This window comes from Linepithema humile, chromosome 6 (genome assembly GCF_040581485.1).
Source record: "Linepithema humile isolate Giens D197 chromosome 6, Lhum_UNIL_v1.0, whole genome shotgun sequence".
NCBI lineage: Eukaryota > Metazoa > Arthropoda > Insecta > Hymenoptera > Formicidae > Linepithema > Linepithema humile.
In genome coordinates, this window is record NC_090133.1 from 11147877 (window position 1) to 11172631 (window position 24755).

The window sequence follows — 24755 nt, forward strand, 5'->3', positions numbered from 1 at the left end:
GTATTTTAAATATTGTATTCCATTAGTATTACACATTCGGGTCGAATGCAATTACAGGCTGGCCGAGCTGTAAGAGGCTAGTCACTAAAGTGTTGTGTTCCCGGCCAATCAAAAGAGTGAATGTCAGCCTTGAGCCGTCATTGGCTACTTGGGTTTCCCCAGACCAATCCGGTGGGTTCCCGCCAACGGCAATATTCCTGTGTTCTCATTGGCTCACGTGATCGAGCTAAGGTGATGTGAGTGGGGCTGCATGAGCGTGACTTTGGACAAGAGAGTCTGAGTTGAACCGTCCAAGCGTTAACATGCGTTGCGCCTTTTATTGTATTTTACGGTGTATTTTACCGAGCAATAAAGTCTGTTCTTTTCATTCTGACATCAATCTAAATTAACTATACACCTTACGGTTCATTTTACCCCAGGCTACCTTACAAATCAAACATCCCATTCCAATAATCTTCGTCTTGTTTCAAGCTTGCACGAAATATTTTTTCTAACTTGAAGGAAACACAAAACGTAATCTTTTCACAAAGAGTAATCTTTTCCAAAATTTGACAAATTATTTTAATTAATTTTAAAATTAACAAAATTAACAAAATTTTATGAAGCTTCAATAATCTATGATTCAAATTCTAAATTCGATTAATCTTTATCTACTTCATTGATCACACTAGGACACTCCGACCGGTAGTGCACCACACTGCCAACATTCTTTATTCTATCTATTTTTTTTTTTTTAATCTTTAAAATTTATTTCTTTTATTTCCATGATTGCTTTCGCCCTTTCAATTGCCAATTTAAGTAATGTTAATCCTTTTAATTGAAGGATTCTCTTAATAAAGCCATCATTTAAAGCGTTAACAAATTGTGCACACGAATTTTTTTGCGGACTTCAACCGTACATTCCGAATATTATAATTTAGCAAGTCTTTCTATGTTAGCACCCAAATTTAACACATCTCTAAATTTTTGCCGGCGATTAGTAAATTGTGTATAATATGTGCCCGAGAGACATCCCTTTCCAAAACGTAATTCTAATTTCGATTTTTAACTCATAGAAATTTAAATCTTCTATTTCAGACACACAATCTAACACTGAACGTGCCTTTCTCCTTAAACAAGAAGCTAACGCGAAAGTCTTTACTCTATTTGACCAATTATTTGCACTAGCTATTAAATTAAACTGTACAAAAAATTCGCGTAAAAATCCCGAACCGTCATAAACATCGGGTTTTAACTTATATCCCAAATTTACATTAGCGTTCGCGCACATTTCATCCCGCAGTATCGAATTTTCGCGACAAATGTTATTTTGGAAAATATTATAAATAGTTATACTAGGGGGATTCTAACCCATGGGGCAATGAGGGGAGTGCGGGTGAAGAAAGGAAGAGTTTGAGGGGGAGGGGGTAATTTTGGAGGAGAGGGGGTAATTTTGGAGTAGAGGGGGTAACGAGGGAGGTGCGGGGGAGAGGAAAAGGTATCAGATTACATCAATTCCCGGAAGAGATAAGGATTCCTGGAAAAGATAAGATAAGGATTGTTTATACAAACATGAGTCATTGAGGGATAAGGATTCCTGGAAAAGATAAGGATTGTTTATACCCTTTACAGGCACGTGCAGGTTTTTTCTACACACCAAAGTAGAGCGCTTGTTTAAATTACATCATCGCTAGTTTTAGGACAGACAATGGAGGGGGTGATAAGGATTGTTTATACAAATTTTAGGCAGCGCCATGTTGCCAGATTTCAATTTTGTGTGACATTATCGCTATTTTTAATTAGTGTCGTGTGCAACAAGCGGGTATATATGGTCCATTAAAAACAAGTCGTGGTAACAGTCGAAATGTTCATCGTGCTCTCCGACGAACGCGACATTCTGAGCCTGTCAGCGGAGGAATTAGAATTCGTGCCGAAAGTGTTTCTTCTGAGCAAGTTTGCTCGGTTTGTGGATCATGTGTGGGATAGGCTACCGGAACATTTAAGAGCGGATCCGGAAGTGCGAGGATACCGTCGGTGCAACGAGCACTACAACCAGCCGTGGCAGCGCGATCACATCGACGGGCCCCCGCCGTACCGCAAAGATTGCACTCTGTGCAAATTGGAATAGGTAAAAAAAATATTTTTTCTAAATTATAATTTTTTTAATTTTTTATAATTTTTTATTTTAATATATTTTATAATAATAATTTTATAGTGTTTATAAACGTTTATAAACGGGTATTTAAATCTAAAGAAACTATTATAATATATACATCATTACAACTTTATAAATTGTTTTAGGTTCACAATGAACAAGCATCAACCGAAAAGTCTCACCGAGCTTGCACGCAAAGCTATAAACAAAAACATCAAATCTGTACCACATCTCAGGGACTTCGCGCTTCCACCGAGGCTCATTCGTGACCTGGAGGCAATGTTTGCAGAGGATCGTCATGATTATGAACAAATGGCAGCTCTAAGGAGGTATACGGAATGTGACTTTTGCGAATTTTTCTTGTAACGGTGCAGCCCGCAAGCTGCATCGTTACGGCTACGGACCGTCCATCGTCCGTAGCCCACCAAGGGCGCATCGAGCGCCGATAAATTTCTTATCGTAACAACGGCGATCAACCGCCGAAAATTCCCCACACCCGACCGTTCCGAAATTCCGTTTTGTGGGGGACTCGCCGCCGAAACCGCCGATGCTTGCCGATTCGAAACCATTCGGCTGCCAGCCGGGTATAAAAAAGGCCCGGCTGAACGTCTTCTCACCAGATCCTGTTCGCTGCTAGCCAGCAAACAATCCTGCTGCGAGCGTTCTCGTAGTTCGCCGAGAGTACTCGGATTCTATGCCTTATTCCAGGTACACGAGCGTTTTCGATACCGTTGCTATCTCTGATACGAGCGTCCTCGTATACCCCGTCGAGCGTACTCGGCTCCTCCAGGCATCGATCTCCGTATGCAGGGCACTCCCTCATACTTAGTCGAGTCGCCGCTCTGAATCCGCCTTCGTACGAGTGTTCTCGTACGTCCGCCGACCAGTTTCGGCCTCAAAGCCTCTAGTGCGAGCGTCCTCGTACTCCCGTCGAGCATACTCGACGTCCTGGTCCTTGTTTCGCGTTGCCACGCACCGGGATTCATCCGCAGAATCCATTCAGCGGGCAAACTACGTCGACCAATCCGCGCCGCCGAACGACCCGTTACGATCTACGATCGAACGGACTCGCGATACCACCACGAACGCACTCGCCGACGAGCGTTGCGTTGTACCAACCGTTGCGACACGATCGCTCGCGCTTGCGCTCTCTCTGATCGCACCGAAACGCCTCACGTCGAAATTTAATAATCTGTTCGACCATTTGTTCTACATAACTATCTCGCCGTTCACGTAAATAATTATTTCACCGTCGCCTTCGAATTTATTTCACGCCGCCTTCAATAATTATTTCACCGTTCGCTTCAATAATTATTTCACTATTTCCGATACTTCATTTTTATTTCACGCCGCTTCCATAACTATTTCGCTGTCACTTATTAATTATTTCACCGTCGCTTATACCAACCTCACCGATACTTGTATATTTATTTTCACGCCGCTTTAAAGGATTATTTCACCGTTGCTAAATTATTTCACCGTTGTTAATATACCGATCGCACCGATACTTGGCTAATTAACTCACGATTCTTGTATACTTTTCCGAATTCGCTTCGCACACGCTTCGCATGTACGCACGAGCATTGAAGCAGATCATTTGAAACAGTCATTTCAACATCTTTCTCAAATAAACGTTGTTTTCTTTACTTTATTATAATCAAGCATTTGTTTTATTTGATATACCTCCAACCGACCGAACCTGGATTCCGGCGAGCTACTCCGCGTCCGCCGAAGCTCACACGGTTTCACTCTTAATGTACAAAGAAAGATCATACCCGATGAACAAGAATGAACCATGTATGCGGACCTAATCATTTTTAATAAATATTATTTATTATTAAATTAATTTTTCTTATTCCATCTCTTTCCTGTGCCTCATCTTATTCACTGACTTATCCTACTACGAGATAAGCGCGCGCGTCATGTTACACTACATGATAGAAGGAAACGAGCAAACCAGTGACTATCATTTTTCTCTTTTAATTGCGGCGAATAATATAGAGTAAATTATTTAAGTTATGCATTTATTCTAAACACCAATAATATACTTGTAGGGCACTCAATTTATGGAACTCCAATGGAGCGAGGGTTCGGTTTAAGAATCGACACGCATGATGCAGTAAACAACTGTAATAGTAATAATATGTACACATTAACAAAGACCAGAAACATTACAGTGAGCGAGTGAACCAAAACTAACCTGAATCAATACAATTGCCGATGGCAAACCTTTATCTGTCTCCGTACGATATCATCGATACTCTCAGCTCGGAGTCTTGTTACATACTGCCTCTCACGCGCGAGTCGACAAGCCGCGACAAGGCCAAGCTTGATAACCTACAAGCTTACATCCCCCCCTTTTTAAGACCGGGGGTACACTCCTTCGGATTGAGGAACAAACTTACTAGCATGGAAAATATTTGACTCCTTTTTTCTAAATCTACTATCTAACAAAAACATTACATTAGAAATTTTCTCTTTACTTTTAAACGGACCTGCTCTAATTGGATCTATTTTATTTTTGTTCAATTTATTAACGCTTTGTACATAAACTAAATCTCCTACTTTATAATCTATCTGTTTTACGTTCTTATCGTAATATTCCTTATTCCGATTGTGAATTTTTTTTGAATTTTTAAAAGCTATTTTCCTATTGTTTGCCAAATTTGTCAAATTATTATCGTTTATCTCATCGGGTATGTGGCGGCTCACCGCCACACCGCTGCACTGACGCGGTATAATACACCGCGGCGCCGCTACGCGCCGCAGGCCTTCTACCAGTTACAAGCTTGCGGACCCACCGCCAGGTTGCGCAGGCGGTGAAGAGCCTTCTCGCGATCAAGCTTCGATCGACGAGATATAAAAGAGCTGCTCCGCAGATCTTTCCTCACTCACTCGCTTCAAGGCGAGCTCTCTCCAGGGCCCTTGAACTGAGTCGTACTCTGCCTCGGCAGAAGCTAACCAGAGACACATAGTCTCGCAGTTTTCCTCACGCTGCCTCGCAAGGCGCGTAAAAAGAAAACAGAGTCCCAGCATCGGCCGCACATTTCAACCAAGCGGCCCGCGGATACTCCACTTTCGCCGTCACCTCCTCAGTCTCTAGTGTGGAAATTAATTCCACTAGAGTTCTGCGTCCGGTTGACTCGACCACCAAGGGACACGCTCACACAAGGCGACATCCGAATTCGGAGACCTCTCTCTCCTCGGTACACGGAGCAATCCGCAATTCCGAGAGCCGAGACGGTTGCTACCACCAGCACATCAGAGACTCGTTCCATCGCAGTACAGACTTCACCGCTCAGAGCCTGCTCAGAGAGCAGTTGTCAGACGGAAGACCACTTCCCGAACGGCGTTCCACCGACGCCGGGAAAGGGGCTGCAACGAGCTAACTCAATTGAACCGTCCTTTTTAGGACCCGTTCAACACACTAAGACGCGGCCGGTAATTCCTTACCGCGCCCGTCAATTTTTCTTTTGATTCTCGGCCTTACACTCTTGCCGAGAAAGCGCCTCTGGCGCACTTAATCAAATCAAACAAAAACTTGTACTTTTACTCTACTTTTCTGACGAGGAAAAATAAATTATATTTTTCTGAGAAATTGGTCTCAATATTTCAACCAAGTCGAACACAATCCTTTAGGCAATACGCCTATAGGGTAAAAATGAATGGTTTAGTCCTGTCAGCAAATAATTAGGAGTGAATCCAGTCGAACTGTGGATTGTGTTGTTGTAATCTTTTACACATTCCTCTGCTATCTGGGGCCATGATTTATCTTTATTCTCATGGATTTTACATCGTATTCTGTTTACCAAGGTCTGATTTGTCCTTTCGTTTAGTCCATTGAAAAACGAACAATCCACTGCTGTAAAAACCAGTGCTACTTTCTGTTTATTTAAGTATTGCTTAAACTGCGCCGAATTTATACCAGGATATTGATCTGATAAAACCAATTTAATACCTCCATCTTTTTCTACTTTCTTAATTAGATTTATGAAGTCTCTTGCCACTTGAGTCTTTGAAGTTATTAAGTACGCAAATCTTGTAAAATGATCCACCGCCAAATGTAAGTATTTTTTTGTACTTTTATTGCCTTTGAAACCTCCTATTGTATCAATAGACACTATTTCGAGGGGTTCCTTTGCTGGACCGAGTTGAGACAGAGGTGCTTTAAAGCAACCTATTCTTGATTTATTTTTAATGCAAGTTTCGCACGATCTGCAGGTCAATCTTATGTGTTTATACATATTTTTAAAATAAAATTTTTGGCCGAAAGTTAGAATTAACTGTTTTGTGCCTATATGTCCCTGGTGTACATGTACGTCGGTGATAAGAGACTTTCCAAATTCTTCAGTGGTCCATATTTTCTCTTTGTTATTTAAAGTTTTGTAAATTATATTATTTTTAATAATGCATTTATCATCAATTTTTAACAATTTCTGGTTTTCTTTGATATCATTCAATCTCAATAAATTTGAGATTTTGATCACAGAATCGTTATCTGTGTCTTCGTGTGATACCAAAACCGGATTTCTCGACAAACAATCAGCTTCTATATTGTCTTTCCCTGGATTATATACAATTTCATAATCAAACTGCGAAATATAATTCAAAATCTGCACTAGTTCCATATCATTACTTTTTTTTATATTGAGATTTTCCAGTGGTCTGTCCGTAAATACAAAGAACTTTTTTCCCAACAATTAAAATTGCCAATATAAAATGGCTTCTTTTATTGCTAGGCATTCTATAAAAATGGCTTTCTTCTTTTTCTGAGCGTCTGTCAACTTTCTGGAAAAGAAAAACACCGGCTTCAGGGAATTATCTTCCTGTGGCTGCTTTAATATTGCTCCAACTCCTTCAATGCTTGCATCAGTGAAAATAAATATTGGGGCCTCTGGATCAAAAATTGCCAAAGCGGGAGCTGTACACAAATATTCTTTTGTCGAATTAAAACTATTCCTACACTCTTCGGTCCAATTGAAGGGTACTTTCTTTCTTAACAGATTTCTTAGAGGATCCAGTAAGGTGACATGATTTGGTATAAACTCCAGATAAAAATTAATCTTTTCTAAAAATTGCCTGACTTGTGTTTTTGTTTTGGGTGTGGGAAACTTCTTAATGGCCACTAAATTATCATTTATTGGTTTAATCATATTGCTTCCAATTTCGTGTCCCAAATATGTTATCTTTTCTTGGGCGAACTTACATTTATTTTTATTCAATTTAAAACCTTGTTTATGTAGTGCTTGCAGCACTTGCTCTACATGATATACATGCTCTTCGTAAGTCTTAGAGAACACCAATATATCGTCTATATAATTTACTGTGAAAACATCTAACTTGTTTTTTCTTATCACTCCTGCTAAAACTCTTTGAAAAATAGCAGGAGCAGATCTCAACCCAAAGGGTAAACATCTCCACTGCCAGTGTCCGTGATGTGTCACGAAAGCCAACTTATATCTATCCTTTGCACGCACCGGAATCGACCAGAACGCCGAATTCACATCCAATTTTGAGAAAAACTTACAATTTCTGGCGCGTATGGTAAGATCATCTATCCTTGGAAAGGGCTGACTTTCTGGCACTACTATTTTGTTGAGCTCTTTAAAATCAATACACAAGCGTGATCTTTTTCCTTCTTCTTTTTTGAGAACCATGGTTACGGGAGCTGCATAAGGACTGCTTGACTCCTCTATTAGACCTGTATTTAATAAATCTTCTACTTGTTTCTCGATTTCTAATTTATCTTGAAACGAGCATCTATAGGGTTTCTTTGAAACATATTTATTTTCTGTCAGTTTCACTGTGGCTTCATAATCCTTTTCTGATCCTATATCGAACTTTGATTTGGCGAAGATTATCTCGTTATTTTTTATAATATTCTCTATTTTATTAGTACTTATTTCATTAGTGTTATTTTGCTTATCTAAAATTTTTTTTTTCCTTTTATTTGTTTCTGTGATATGGTTAAATTTTCATCCTGGCAGAGTTTGAATTTTTTTATTGAGTTTAATCCTAATAGAAATTCACAATCAATGCCTTCCTTAACTATGAAAAACTGAAAATCCTCTTCTACATTACAAATTTTAATACGTATTGTTATAATCCCTTCCGTTTTCGCCGTTCCCGCTACACCTTTAATGGTATCTCTCCCACCTATTATTTGTTTGGTATTTCTTTTATCGTTCAAAAATGTACTACTAACTAGAGAGACATTGGATCCGGAGTCATAAAGACCAATTGCTGGGCAACCATTTGCAAAAATCTTAATTTTAATAAGTGGGGGGACTATTCGTTTTTTGTCTCCTCATGGCTTGCTACTACTTCTTGTATTTCATTATTATTTGTAACCTTGATATTTTCGTTTTTTAAGTTTTTAGTTTGTCTCTCTTTATTACGGCATGCGCTTTCTAAATAAAATCTATTTTTGAAACCTAACCTATTACAAATGCTACATGGTCTTTTTTCGTTTAAAATTCTCTTGTTTACATTATCATTTTTCGATTCATTAATCTTTCCAAATTGTTTCAATTTTGCCATTAAGTTTTCTATATTTATAATAGATTTTCTATCTATCTTATTTTGGATAAAATTTGGTAAGCTAATAACAATCATGTTGATTTGTGTGTTTATAGACAAGCTATCATCCGCTTCTAACAATAATCTTCTTTTCTTTAACGCATATTCTAATAGCGAGCCATTATAGAACTTAAAGTTATACGCATACGTTATATCTGTCCAAGACTGTGCAGAGAAGGTATCAATAAAGGCGTTATTCCATGCCTCCCAATTTAGCACAGAGTTCTGCATGACAAATACATTATACCAATCTAGTGCAGATTTCTCTAAAAACAATCTTAATACTTCAGCGTATTTGTTTTGGGCAATCCCCACTCTGTCACAGTCCTGCACAAATAAATTAAACCAGACCGTCGCATTTATACTTTCACCGTTGAATTTTTCAATTACTATGTCCTTTATCAAGGAGCTTGTTTTTCTTTCAAATGTTCCTGCTGACTCACTGTTTACATTCGACTCTTGCTCTGTGGTAATCTCTTCCAAATATTCGTCGTGCAACACAACATTGCTTTCTGTGTCCCGATAAATATTCTCAAGTTCCTTAGATAGTGTCAGCACAACATTGCGAAATTTATTGCGTACCTTTAAACTTTTAACGACATTTTTCACAATTGGATTTTCAAAAAGCTGTTTATGTTGAGCACTAGTCTGCTTATCTGCTGGAAACAAAAAACTTTCCTCTTGACCAAGCAGCTGAATTCTTTTAACTTTTACTACAGAACTTTTCGTATCTGCACCAGCCTCCGAGACAAAATAAAACTTTGCTTTATTCTCCATTGTATTGATTTGTAGGGCACTCAATTTATGGAATTCCAATGGAGCGAGGGTTCGGTTTAAGAATCGACACGCATGATGCAGTAAACTACTGTAATAGTAATAATATGTACACATTAACAAAGACCAGAAACATTACAGTGAGCGAGTGAACCAAAACTAACCTGAATCAATACAATTGCCGATGGCAAACCTTTATCTGTCTCCGTACGATATCATCGATACTCTCAGCTCGGAGTCTTGTTACATACTGCCTCTCACGCGCGAGTCGACAAGCCGCGACAAGGCCAAGCTTGATAACCTACGAGCTTACATACTTTATGTTTTCTTCTTAATACAAATTATACGCGGTAAAATATAAATATATAAATTCAATACAAACTCTAATTTAAATCTAAACTTAATATGTAATTTAAGGATAGAAGGAGAAAGGAAAAAAAGATCACAACACAAATATTTTAAACAAATTTCATTCATATAAATATATAAATTCAATACAAACTCTAATTTAAATCTAAACTTAATATGTAATATAAGGATAGAAGGAGAAAGGAAAAAGAAAGATTACAACATAAATGTTTTAAACAAATTTTATTCATAGTTTTTTACAATTTTGTGTGTGTGTGTGCGTGTGTGTGTGTGTGTGTGTGTGTGTGTTAAAATGTGATAAAAAACTATGATAATATACGTATAAAAATCCGCGGGTCCATCATCTGTAACAGATAAAAAATTTATCAATTAATAAATTAAATAAATTAAATAAATTATATAAATTAAATAAATTTTAAATGTGATACTTACGGTTGCACAGCGTCCGCAGAAAGCGTGTTCTGCACCACCCTCAGCAGTTCCGCGGTGCGCGCAGCCTCCTGCTTCATCTGATTATACATCGTGCTCAGTATTTCCACCTGAGTAGTTGTCAATGCGAGACTCTCTCGTATGTCCCGCCTGCAAAATAAAAAATAGTATAAATTTAAGAATAAAACCTAGCTAGTTTTACATAAAGTAGAAAAGAATTTTACTTACAGCGACGCCAGTATCACCTCGTTTCCGTCCTCGTGTACATCGTACTCTACGTGGTACGATCCGGGGACGTGTCGCTGCACCATCAGGGTGGCCTCCCGAAATTGGTGGATCGCGCCGTGTAGGACGGCGATCCGGTCCGTAAGGGTCCTCAACAAATGCTCGATCACGTGAATCTTGTTCACATATAACTGCGCCATTTTTTTTCAAACTCTCCTGAGACTCACTCGCAAAACTGTCACACACAGATTCTCACGAACTACAGGAGACTTGTGACCGTCCCAGCCTCCGATGCATTTTTATAGTACATCCCTTAGATGTGTTGCAAATCTATGTAACCGCTCTACGGGGGTTATCTTTTCAAACATACTCCAAATTTATAATTGTGAAACATAATTCTTCTCCCGAGTAACCGAATATCGGTCTATAGGTGTTTGATAAATCTAGTATAAACTACTGCGGCATAAACAATTCTCGTAACAGATATAGCGATTCCATAAGATAAAATCTTCGTAAATACTCGAGGGTAACTTACACTCATTTACAAACTACTGTGGAATAAACAAATCTCATAAGAGATATCATAGCGACTCCATATAATGAGTTTGGCACCCGTGAATATTTCTCTCACGAGGCTGTTTTACTCTTATTCATAAACTACTGCGGCGTAAACAATTCTCGTAACAGATATCATAAGATACGTATGACACACGTGAATACTTCTCTCACAAGGATGCCTTAGACTCATGAAAAGTAAAAGTTAAAAGATGTATGATAAAGACGTTAAAAGATGTTAATAATTGTTCAATTAATGTATGATAGATGTTAAAAGACGTTGCATAGATGTTTAATTAATGTATGATATATGTTAAAAAAAATTGTTTTAACTGAATTTAGAGCCTTTAACACCTTTCACGATTACGAGGGGGGACGGGAGGCGCTTGAGTCGCCCTCGGACGAGACTCGACTACAGCTATCGGCTTGTGGTACACTCCGCAATCTTTACACTTCTCGTATTCGGAAGTTTTCTATTCTGATCACGCTCCATTTTCTATACTTTTTTTCTCCACCGCGTGCACACTTTGAACTGATAAATTTCTCTCTTCCGCACACCTTATATACAGCTCGACGCAAAAACGTCAATTTCGCTGTAGTAATAAACGTTAAAATACGTTTGATAGATGTTAAAAGTGGTTTAAGTAATGTTGAAAAGATGTACAAAAGATGTTAAAAATCGTACGTAAGACGTTCGAGAGATGTTGAAAGACGTTCGATAGACGTGCGAGAGACGTTCGATAGATGTACGAGAGACGTACAAGAGATGTTCAATAGACGTTCGATAGACGTACGAGAGACGTTCAAAGATGTTCGATAGGTGTTCGATAGACGTTCGATAGATGTATGAGAGACGTTCTTACAAATAATAATTTATTATATCTCATGAGATAAGCGACAGATCATATTACATGTCGCATAAATGTTCTTACGTATAATCTATTATACGTCGCGAGATAATCGATAGGTCATATTACATGGTGGATTATGTAACGGGTAAAAGGCGGAATAAAAGTCATACGGGTGCAATATACATCATTTTATTAACATAAATCATAGTTGTTTTACATGTTTGTTACGCTCAAACCACCACTTGTACAATTTGCAAACATTCTGCATAGCGCAATGTCTCGTGTGATACCCACAACGCAAGGTTCCGATTACATCCAAGTTTGTCAGGCGTGCGATATCTTCGTAATCCACATCGATCGTTTCAATCTCGAAATCATCGTCATCCAAAATTTCACACAGCCACTTTTTCTTCTCGAGTCCTTTTACGTATATCAGAGGCGGTTCCGTACCAATGGCATTGTTGATAAGGCTTTTCATCTGACTGTACGAGACGTGTCCATCTTCCCATCGGAAGCCGTGGTGGTGTATCCATAACCAACACACCAGCGATTTTTCCGATTTTGTCAACAAATACCACGGTACGTGTTCACGAAATACGTAATGAGATGACGTTTCGCCATCTCGAAGTACCGCTACCTCTTTCACAATAAAAATGTTGTTGAACGCGTAACCTTGCAGATCGACGAAAATTGGTACATTCGACATCGTCGTCGATCGTCGGAAAACTGACATGTCCGCGTACGCATCTCCAATTTATAAAAATCATACGAGTCTGCGCACAATGTTGTTCAGTGGATTATATTCAACCATTCGATCGTGTATAATGAGACAATAGGCGGTGGTGTTGGCCGGTATATTTTCTTTATAATCAAATTCTATTTGCACGTCAACGGTGGCGCTCTTGACAGAGTCGTTTTGTCGCGAACAATCTATGACTACAAACGGACCGGCTTTCAAGAAATTATCGATATCCAAATACGTATTATCGAATCCGTAATAAGCTTTGCGGAAACGCGCATACATGTTGTACAGTATAGCGTATCGATTTCTGTCGAAATACAAGTTCATGTCGTCGTACGGATAAAAATCTGAATTCAGATTTAGTCTCATATTAGTGAGTTTACAAGCGTCAAATTGCGCAGCGTTTTCAGACAGTACATTTTTTCGACCGGTTTGGAGAGCAAAGATTACGTATCTCGGTTTTTCCAATTGCGTCGCGGCTTTGACCGCCCAAGAATGCTTCGTTGTATTTTGCAGCAGAGGAAATTCGTACAGATCCCACAAACGGAGCACATGCTTAAATATCTTCCACTTTCCAAAGTTCGAAGAAGAGACAGCTTGTTGACTTCGCTTAGAGATACGTGCGGCATTCGCCACTGTATCTTGAGTAGCTCGATTTTTGGATTCGTACCGACTCGTCCAACGAGACAATTGTTATCGTTGCGCGATCGTATCAATACAAGTTCGTGACGAGCGTTGATTACAATCCGTTTGTAGTCCTCGCAGAATCCCAAAAGAGTATTGAGCGGAACGCAAAAATTAAAGTTTCCATCGATCAACGGATATCCATTAGGATTCCACGATGCATGTTTCAACATCTTGCTCTTCTCCGTCGTCAGCGATATATAATTTTTGATCGTGCTCGTTATTCTAACGTTTCTGTTATGATCGATTTCAACTCCGTCGAGCTCGTATCGCATTTCATCAAACATGAACGCGACACAATTATTTCCCATTATACACACGTTATCTCTATTCTCATCGGCAGGAGTAACGAGTTTTCCTTCAATGTAAAGAAAACTCTCACACGGCAACGTGTATAAATCATGTTGCTGTATAGGTATTCGTATCTCGTCGCTGTGTCCCAACGTTGTGTTAGCGTACGGATTGTACGTGTGCATCTCATATTTCACGATACGCTCGTCGAAGACGGGCTCGTCAGCGATGTCGAGTATATCCATCTCTTTAAACGTTTCTCACAACAAATTCCAATGATTTTAAAAAGTTTACACTCGATGTATTCAGCTTCTTGATTGGCGATTTTTTCTCAATTTTCGTTGTTTTCTCAATCATTCGCTGTTCTCTCTCGTTCAACACGAGCATTTCCTCGCACCACGTCGTCGCAAATGCAGTCTGATGGTAATTTCCTCACCGCGAAAATCAATCAATCGTCCGTCTTGATCCACCACACACAAGGTGATATCAGTAACGCTCCTTGCGATGACCGGGAGGTAAATGATTTGCGCTGGCGTTTCCGAGACTTTATATCCCGGAGGCACGTTCGGTGAAAATTCGTGTATCGTGTGCACAGACTTGTCGTTGGCGTACGCACCCGTGGTAATGCTGTATTCTACTCTTATGTTTACATTGACAATGTTTACCGAGGAGTCTGATTCGTGCCACTTTTTCGGTTCCAGTATACGACCCGTCGAAAATCCAAACAATGATCCGATGGTATTCGGTTTGGCGATATTTATCCGAAAAACGCACATGATTTCACTCTTCATGGTATTAACGTTGGGACGAATTGACAATGGATAATCTTGCTCTTCACTTTTTCCTCGTTTTTGCAGTATTGCGCGTTTCAGATAAGAAGCAATGGCGTCCAATACGTACGATCTTTCGGGAATTGTAATTTCTTCGTCATTGTCATCGAAATAAAATTTATTGTTTGCTACTGTCACGTTTGGAATCGTGTTGTAGGTCTCCATCGTGGTTAGGCCGAGCTCGTGTGGAAAATAATTCACCGTGAGAACGCTGCTTTTACCGCTTAGAGTGAGCGTCAGCGACATTGCCGAGATTCTATCGATGACTGATGTCGATCGATGGCGGATCGATTCTTAAATGTCGGAGGAACAGGAGGCACAATTGTCCGCAGATCGTTTGATCGTACGTCTGGTAGGCTGTGCGATTGTACGTTATCGTTGTATCGGTGCCTCCGAGGTAGCGTGTAATCTCCTTCGGCGGTTGCAAATTGCCAAAGCTGTCAAAGTATACGGCGCGATCGCCTCTCTTGGCGTACGCCATCCAATGCGTGCCCGACCCGTCGACATCATCCAAATTCACGATACCGCTCTCATTTTTATGTATCTTGTCAGGTAAAGCGTTACGCATGTAAACACCTCGAAAATATGATATTCGCATACGCCTCGCCAATGCAAACAATTGTAGATTGGTGGTGACACCCGCGGGCATCTCTATCGTTTTTTCGACGTTTTTTTTTTTTTTCTTCAATCCTTTGTCCCGCTTGTACGGAGCGAGATAAATCCCCCGTCCTTCCATAGCTTTATTGTGACGTTTTATCTCTTCGAGTTGTCGTCGCGCAGCCTTAGAGTCATTCACCACCTTTGCAACACTCGCCGCTCCACCGGCAAGCGAACCGATGACTCCCAAGAGCGGTAATAACGGTAACATACCACCGCGTTTCGCCGCCGGAAGCGTTCTCCTCTTGGTCTTCTTCTTTCTCTTTGTCATACCCATCCCCAATTTCGTCTTTGCTTTCATAGCAAATACGGCGGTAGCAGCGGCCCTCTCACCGAGAGTCGCGTCCGCAGCGGTGATCCGTTCCCGCGCTTTATCGGTGAGAACGCGATCGGCGGCGTGGCGGTCCGCTAATTCGCGGTTTTGCGAGTACGCGATGTCGTGATCGCGGCACGCCGTGTCTAACGGATTGATACCTCGATCCCCTCGCGCGAGTCGTTTCCGCAGACGAGTCCCCGGCCCGCAAAATTGGTAGCCGGGTATATGCAGCTCCAACGGTAGTCGATTTATCACACTGTTCAGTAAACCGGCACCCTTGTATCGTTTCATAGAACGCGAATTCTAATGTATCGCGTGTAAATCACATTTCCAACTGAGGTGTGTTTCGACAGCGATCACCTATAAATAGGAGGCGCGTATCGATCGCTAACTAGTGGAATATCAAAGTTTGTCGGACGACGACGTACAATGAATAACCGGGATAATAAGAAGGAACGGAAGGAGGTGAATATCGCAAACGTGTATCGCTAATCGTGTGTTTGAAACAATATATTTTTTTTTAGGATAATGTCCGAATCATGTATGGAAATAGAGATATTTTAGATCTAGCGACGAATATCCGAGCACCGCTCTTTCCGACATCCGATACCGCGCACTCGTCGCGTAATAACAAGGATGAGAAAGAGTCTGGTAAAAAATGAAATTTGTACAACAACCGTACACGATCCGCGTAAAAAACATGGATGATAAAACGCAAGGGGTTTGTGAGAAGGCGTGCAGACATGGTAAAATGCTGCCAAACACGATACGCGGTATCATTTGCGGTCCCTCGAATTGCGGTAAAACCAATGTAATGATTAGTCTGCTAGAAAGTCTGAACGGTGTACATTTCGAAAACGTGTACGTGTACTCGAAATCGTTGAATCAACCAAAGTATTGATATCTCGAAAGATTGCTCGGATCGATCGATGAAATCGGCTACTTTACATTCTCAGACAACAACACAATTGTACCGCACAGCGAGGCATTACCGAATTCCGTATTCGTCTTTGACGATATAGCGTGCGACAAACAGAATGCGATACGCGAGTACTTTGCTATGGGTCAACATTCAAAAGTCGATTGTTTCTATCTGTGCCAAACATATGCAAAAATACCGAAACATCTCGTGCGCGACAACGCGAATTTACTCGTAATATTCAAGCAGGATGGAACAAACCTTAAGCATGTCTACAACGATCATGTGAATACGGACCTGACGTATGAAGATTTTTGTACATTGTGTCACGCATGTTGGCAGCACAAGTACGGTTTTTTAGTGATAGACAAGGATAGTACGATTAACGATGGACGATACAGACGTGGTTTTAACGAGTTTGCGGTACCGCGGAATAGTTAGTTGTTCTCGAGACGTTGACGATGACGCTCGACACGAAAGATATCGACGAGAGGGAGAAGATCGCGAAGGAAATCGCTCGTACGAGCGAGTCGATTCGCAAGAAGCATCGGACGTTGAAGACGGGTAGAGTGAAGCAAGAGGTGCAATTGGAGAAACGGTTGAAACCGATCGTAGAGCCGTTGAAACAAATCGTTGAGAATACCGGAGACGATGATCCTATCAAAGAGCCGTCTACACCGGAGTTGAAGAAGAAGAAGAATCGAAAGCGATGGAGCACAGTGCAGCACAGCAACGTGCCAATGGGTAAACGAATAAAGCCGGATATCTCGCTCCAACCGCAAAAATTAGCGTTCGAAAGCCCGATGAGGTCGAATGAAACCGACAGCGCGGATCCTTCTCTCATGACATCCTTGCGAGAGACGATGCAAACGTTCGAAGACCAGGAAGCTCTGTATGGTCAAATGGGTCCGCTGGGCCAAGAGTACATCGGGGAGCTCTTGAGCGGTGACAAGAAGAGAGGGATCGACAACGTGTACGGCGTATACTTCAACGATGCGGGAACGTTTCTCGGAGACAAGGCCTTCGACATTGATAGAGACGACAATTTGATTGTGGACGGTGTGAAATACGCGGGCACGCCCGGACTGTTTAAATTAATATTTAAAAGACTTCCCGACGATACATTGTGTACGAAGGATGACAAACAAAAGTACAAGAGCATACTACTCGCTACTAACGCTCACAGACGCGGTCATAACGCGCATTTACCTATTTTGGGAAACAAAGGATACAAATACAAACATATCATCACACCTCTGATATCTAAGAAAGGTGGAGGTGTTGCACATCTCGACAAGAGAGATGCGGGTCGCACGTTACCCAAGTGTAACATACCACAGACCATGACTGTGATCGACAACGCGGTCGATTACATGCACTGGGATGATCCGAACGAATTGGTGGATCGCCTTCGATTGCTGGACGCCTCCCGCCAGGCGGGAAACAACGCGCACGACAACGAGTTTCTCTCGATTATCGAGGAACTGCACGAAGCTAGTCTGGTTATAAATTGATCGTCGTTGTCACCGCTGTAACCAGTATTGCTCGTGCGATGCTACAGGAATGTCTATCAACAAATTCGGACTACAGCTAGGAGGAAGCGACAGGGTGACGAGACGTGGATCGTGGAGCGGCGGAGTCTCGAAGAATTACGTGCGCGAGAATTGTCTCTGCAAGGATGGTGAGGTTTTCAACGCCAAGTCACGCGTAATCAGACATCTCGTCGACCCTAAAGCGGACACCGATGCCGTCAACAAGCTGCATCTGGATCATCACTTCAAGCTTATGAGCGATCATGCGAATCGAGATCGTATGCTCTATGAAAATTTTAAGCGAGAAGTACTTTCGAGACTCGAAGATTCGGAGAATACCGAGCGGACCTGGAAGAGGGACCACGACGATTACATCGAGACCAGATACGTGACGTTGGAACGACAGATTCACGATCTGAGAGGTCTCCTCGACGAGAGTGTAGCGCGACTCGATGGAAAACTCGTCGGTCACGAGCGAGAGACGAAGAGTCTTGTCGAGTGAGAGATTCTCAATCTTCGTAGAGCTATGAGAAAAAATTTCATCGAATACTACGATGAGGCAATGAAGAAGCAAAAGGAATCGCAATAAGCAAGAAGGAAGCGGTGAGCCTGGAGAGGAGATCGCTCGTGGACGAGCTCCATGCACCGGCGAGAAGAAACTTTACCCGTAGGCCAGTCGTCGTGAAAGAATACGATTATTTGTGGCAAACTGACATTGTCGAGATGAGGCAATACTCGCGATCCAACGGCGGCTACAACTACATTCTAACCGTTATCGATGTGTTGAGCAAGTACGCGTGGGCCATGCCCTTAAAGACGAAAGGTGGAATTGAAACGTCCAAAGCATTTTTCCCGATATTTAGGGAGAGAATTCCGAAAAATTTGCAGACCGACCATGGAAAAGAATTTTACAACAGAGATTTCCAAAATCTTGTCAAGAAACACGGCATCAATCATTATTAGACATACTCGGTCATGAAGGCTTCGGTGGTGGAACGATTCAATCGCATGTTAAAGAACGAAATGTGGAAGTTTTTTACGCTCACGGGATCGTACAAGTGGATCGACGATTTACCGCGATTGGTCTCGGAATACAATGGTCGTAAACATCGTACGATCGGTATGCGCCCGATCGATGTCACTCCCGAGATCGCAAAGGGACTCTTGAGCACCGTGTACAGTAATATAAAAATTGTCGCGCTGGCGAAATTCAAGGTGGATGATCCGGTGCGCGTGAGCAAATTCAAAACTGTATTCGAGAAAGGATACACGCCGAATTGGTCGACGGAGGTGTTTAAGATTGCCACGGTGCAACGTACCAATCCTGTGACGTATCTGATTAAAGATTATCGCGGAGATCCGGTCGCAGGAGGCTTTTACGAATACGAATTGCTCAAGACCGCTCAACTCGACGTTTATCTCGTAGAGAAGGTGTTGCGCCGAAAGGACGATAAGGTGTTTGTAAAGTGGTTGGGATTCGACGATTCGCATAATTCTTGGATAAATAAAGACGATGTATTGTAATAAAATATATTTATTGTACAATAAACAATTATATACATGTACTGCAATGGTGTTATTTATTAAATAATATATAAACTATACATAAATATTAACACTAGTGTATAAACAATATAAATAATATAATGTATAAACTATATACAACATAATAATAATCTATACATAAATACTAATACTACAATTGTATTTTATAATGTCCCCATGGTAGAGTGTCGGTGGAATCGGATATGACGTGCCGTTTATCATCGTACGGACTGAGCGCGAGCTTCGACTCCGACACGATGTACACCTCGTGCATCTTTGAGCGGATACACGATTGACGCCGCATTAGCTCCATTTCGTCGTTGAGACACCGAGTGTAATCGTCGAACGTTATCGTTCTAGCGACTACATTTTTCTTTACACCTTTAACCTTTTTGGTATCTTTTTGTCCGGTGACTCTCAACGCGTACATTTTCGCCCTCAGTCCGACAAATTCCGTCATGATCGCGCCATTGTTCTCATCCTTCATCAGACCCGGTATCTTCTTGTTCGCACGCGGTATACCGTAAACGTTGTTCTCGGAGTAATCGCTCGTATCAAATTTTGAAAGATCGCGTTTCATATCGTGATATACGTTCTCGCATTGTAGAAAGTATATCAGACTGTCGGTATCAGTATACATAATTTTGCATTTGTTGCGATACAGAAGTGCTATGTACTTGTAGTGAAATTCGTACAAGCAGGTTTTGGATATGTCGAGGATACACATACCCACGTAGATCGGCTTGTCAAATTTCACTACGAGTTTCCGCAATTCTACGGCGATTAGATTCTCCGAGAACACGCTTCGGCTGTGAAAATTTGGTTTGGCGATCATAGCCTCCGCTCCGTATCGTCTCTTCCACTGTGTAACGAGCCGTACATCCGTATGATTTCGCACATTCTCCATAGTTTTGCCAAAAACCGAGTTGTTCATTAATTTGTATAAATTTTTCTTGAATTCATTGCTCGCGAGTGTCCGAAATTGTGTATTTAATTCTAGTAGTATGTTGGCAGGTATGGGGCGTCACAACAAACCCCCACCACCTACCCCATATTTGACCCAGTGACCTACTTATGGTCTGGCGTCAAAACATCCCCCCACCCCTCTCTGACGGGATGGGTAAAAAGATGGCGGTCAAACAAGATGGCGGCTCGGGTAAACAAGATGGCGGATGTTGACAAGATGGCGGAAATTTTTATTTTTCCGAATCGAGAAAATCCAAACGGGGTTTGAACCTGGATCGCTGGATTTCTAGTCCTGGTCCTAGTCTGCTGGGCTACCTATAGATCTAATGAAGTAAGTCGTAGGGTCGTATTTATAGTAGGCGCGGGGATGACGTAAATTTTTATTTTTTTCCGAATTGAGAAAATCCAAACCGGGTTCGAACCTGGATCGCTGGGTTTCTAGTCCTGGTCCTAGTCCGCATGGCTACCTATAGATCAAATGAAGTAAGTCGTAGGGTCGTATTTATAGCTATGGGGCCTGGCAGGTATGGGGCCTGGCAGGTATGGGGCGTCAAAACAAATGACGTCACACAGACGCGAAGGGGTCGTATTTATGGTGGGGCCGCGTCTATATGAGGTACCCCGGACTCTCTGGCAGGTATGGGAAATGTAAACAAACATCGCCAAGGTGTCGGGCGGGGGATGATAGAACTACGACCTGTGAGCGGGCAAGTATGGGAGAACAAAAGAACGACGGAGTCAAACGGTGGATTCTGCTAAACCGATATTCGACGAGATGACGACTAAGGGGGTGCAAACGGTATAGAACGTGCGCCGGTATAGCGAACAAAAGAACGCAGCGACGAATGATCGGACACCTTTTAGTCTGATATTCGGCATGTTGGTTAAGGAGGCAGCGATATCGCGTGAACGGAGTGAGCCACCTGTTTTCGCGGATTGAGCACGCTGTATGGAATGGCGAGTGCAGGAACATGCAAAAAGAGGAAGGAAACAAACACGAGAAATGGAATACAAAATTGTTTATTTGGAATTTTTCTTAAGAATACATAATTGAACATTACAGTCAAAATATAAAAATATTTTATTTGACTTACTGAATACGTTCTAAAAATATTATTTCAAAGCATGCATCGAAAAATGTTAAATATATGAAATAAAATGTTTTATTTGAAATTTTTAAAAATACATCGTTGAATATTACAACAAATACTTGTACGTACTTTCGTTTGCTCATTTTTTTTACAATGAAAAATTTTGCGATATAAGCATACTATCAGTCTGTCGTTTTGGTTATAATCATCGGTGAAAAGACGAAGAAATTGCTCAAGATTGTAACCAAGAGACAAATAGTAAAGAAACACGCAACAATATTGGCCGCATGTTTGCGAAAAAAATCCTTGTAGCTGCACGGTGTTCCATCAATACGTGGTGGAATTTCGTCGAAGTCGCAGATGAAATCGTTGATCCGAGTGTGGCGGGATTTCGTAACTATCGAAATATGTGCCGGTATCGTGCTCGTCGATGTAAAAGGCGACCCAGTGTCTTCCGGGGCGATCATGCTCGTCTGTATTAGCGACAATGGCTGTCGACCTCGTCCACATCCTCGGTAGTCTGTCGGCAGAATAGACTCCCGCATATCTGACATTGAGACGATGCAACGCATGTAAGATTTCCAGCGAATTCATTTGTTGCGTAACAAGACGGTGCTCGTACGCGGGGAATTATCTGTATAGTAGAGTCGCAGGGGTTTATCTCCTTTTGCGTAGAGTAGACGTTCTCGAATGTGCGGAGATGGTTTGTTGAGCGTTGCTATCGGTAGGATATTCTTCTTTCTTTACACATGGTATATTTTTTGCAATGTAATTACGTGATTGATTCTTCTTCTTCTTCTTTTTCTTCTTCTTCTTTTTCCGTACGCCACGCCTCGATATTGCGAATTATATCGAGATTTTTATTCTTTTTCATAAAAACGTCAGCTTTTTCGCTTATGCTCCAATTTTCATGAGAAAGATCAGCACAGCGCAAAACAATGCTACACTCACTGCTGGTGTTTTGAGCGCCTATCCAACGTTTCAATTTGCCGGCGTTGCGTAACGCGCAAAGAAATTTGTCTGTAGAGCAAAATCGAAAACCGTGGTAAGAGCATCGATGTCCGCTCTCTTTGTCTTCCGACAAATTTTTAAACGCCGGAGAAATTTCTTCTAGATTATATACGTTTCTGGAAAGTAGACGCCTCAGATAGCGGGCCTTTTCTTGCCCCCTGCTATAGATGTAGCGCACTCGACGTGTTATTTCTCGCAGCTGTATTACGAAACATTTAAGATCGGTTTCGCCATCGAACCACTCGATTCCGTGATAATTTCGCGAAAGTCAGTTGTTTTCTCGTCTCGATTTTTCAGGTAAATCGTCAAAGGGATAGGGAGGCGTCATAATCCAGTGTCCGATGATTGCGGAGTTAAGCGCGACAACAGCCACTTCTTTCGGAATAAACTTCTCGTCGGCATCGCGGAAACTCTGTATATCGATGACTATATCCATGGTTATGTCCAAGTACTCGCTCTTTCTTTTCAAACGAAGCAACGCCGTTCGCGTCTCGAACAAAACTGAATCTCTTTCCGCTGCTTTACACGTCATTTAAGAAAACAGACGTTAGGGAAAAATGTACGTAGTAGTGGTAGTAGTAGTAGAGGTGGGGGGTTTGACGTTATAAAAACCTAACCGCCAAAATCGACGATAACTTGTCGAGAGGAGTCTATTTATAGAATATTGTCGAACTCTGCATAAACGATACAATTAACGGTCGTGGTAAGCGCCTTATCAAATTTCACTTCTAATCGCAAACTACCATGTTTCGCGAGATTCCAATGTCCGGCGCAATAAGCGGACAAGTCGGGGGTAAGATCAAAAGCGAAAAGAGTGTAGCCCTGGGCATAATCCTCTCTACTTATAGAATTTCCCTCGTTCAAGAAGTGAATGCCGGTTCCCGAAAAGAGCGTGTGGTAGGCTTCGACGTAAAGCTTTTCGTCTTTCGAGAAGTTCGGTTGTAACGGCCTACTGGGAATTTGCATACCATCGGCATACAGAGAAAAGAAATTTATACCGTAGTTTTTGAAATTAAACGGATTCAATTTTCTATCGCCATTAAACGCTCTGTTATCGACAAAACCGACTATTACACGTTTCGGCAGTTGTCCGAGTATTACATTATCTATCGATTCTTCTACGAGTCCGGCGTGAATCGTAAATGTTTTAACCTCGACTTTTGTGAGAGGATATTTGGCGGTGGTTTTACTCAACATTCTCGCGTGCGAGAGTAACACACCGGGGCTTATCTTTGCTCTTCTAACGAGCAGACTAGCGTCTAGAAGGCGTATTTTTGACACCGAATTAGATTCCATGAGGCAAAACGAATCTGTCGAGCGAACGAGCCTCATTCTAACTTCCACCCCGTTGATTAAGAATTTATCCTGATTGAAAACGTCGCAGTGAAGATGACCTATGAGATCTAACGCCTGTCCGTCTCGAATGTAACGCGAGCGTCTCACGAGAGCCTGATTCGTGGCTTGCGACTCTAGGAGAGCGTCCATTAAGCCCGAGGTATCCGCGTCCCACAGGCAGGAGGTCAGATGAGAGTTTTTTGCGGGTGAAGAATAATTTAATAACGCCTCGATACGCCCGAGTAAGCCCGATACGCGTAAGCGTTGTTTGGGGGTGACACGAGTTTTTGATTGAAATATATGTCGATTTGGTTGAACATGGAATGCAGTAAATGATTTACAGGGCCTACTTTGAACTCGGGGGTGCCAGCGGCAGTACCGCCTCCTGCTAGGGGGGAAGATTCTACGCGTACGCGAAGATTCAACATGGTGTGTGTGAGATCTAGATAATCTTCCCCATGGCCGGGTATGACGAATTCTATAGGCGCGTCGTCCGCGAGCGACGTTACGGGTTTGTAATAAATCCATTGCGATCTCTCGATGCTGGTTTGTGTAGGCGGTAAAGAAAAGAGACCGAGTTCACTCTTTAAGCACTCGTTTGAATGTGTATGAAGAAAGGACATGCTCCGTAAATTCCTAATTCACACGTCGATTAAGAGAATATGTCGGCTACACTGCGTTTCTTGACTCGACGACAGCGTGTGGATGGCTTTTTTTTGTTGTTGGTCTTTCTACCTGCCGTGCGTATTTTCTTCGTTGCCCTTTTTTTGTTCGTGATTTTTCTTCGCGCGTTGCTATTCTTCGACGATTTCTTTTTGTTCGTCTGACGACGACGGCGCTTAGAAACAGCGTTGCGTCTTACGTGACTGAAGAAAGGAAACTGAAGCGCAGCTGTTTTCGCGGATACTTTATAACCTGTT

General features: G+C 41.7%; 2 protein-coding genes across 2 annotated transcripts; both read right to left on the minus strand.

Annotated features, from left to right (window-relative positions):
* Positions 1–19583: 19583 nt before the first annotated feature.
* LOC137000680 (uncharacterized) lies at positions 19584–20339 on the minus strand. Its single transcript, XM_067358020.1, has one exon. It carries the CDS (start codon positions 20337–20339, stop codon positions 19584–19586), a length of 756 nt encoding a protein of 251 aa, XP_067214121.1.
* Positions 20340–23154: 2815 nt separating this feature from the next.
* On the minus strand, positions 23155–23985 carry LOC137000681 (uncharacterized protein F54H12.2-like). The gene has a single exon (XM_067358021.1). The coding sequence runs from the start codon at positions 23983–23985 to the stop codon at positions 23155–23157; it is 831 nt and encodes a 276-aa protein (XP_067214122.1).
* Between the last annotated feature and the right edge of the window lie 770 nt (positions 23986–24755).

Bases quoted from the DNA above. Each gene is read 5' to 3' on its own strand.
- LOC137000681 (XM_067358021.1), bottom strand. From the start codon at position 23,985: ATGGACGCTCTCCTAGAGTCGCAAGCCACGAATCAGGCTCTCGTGAGA.
- LOC137000680 (XM_067358020.1), bottom strand. From the start codon at position 20,339: ATGGAGAATGTGCGAAATCATACGGATGTACGGCTCGTTACACAGTGG.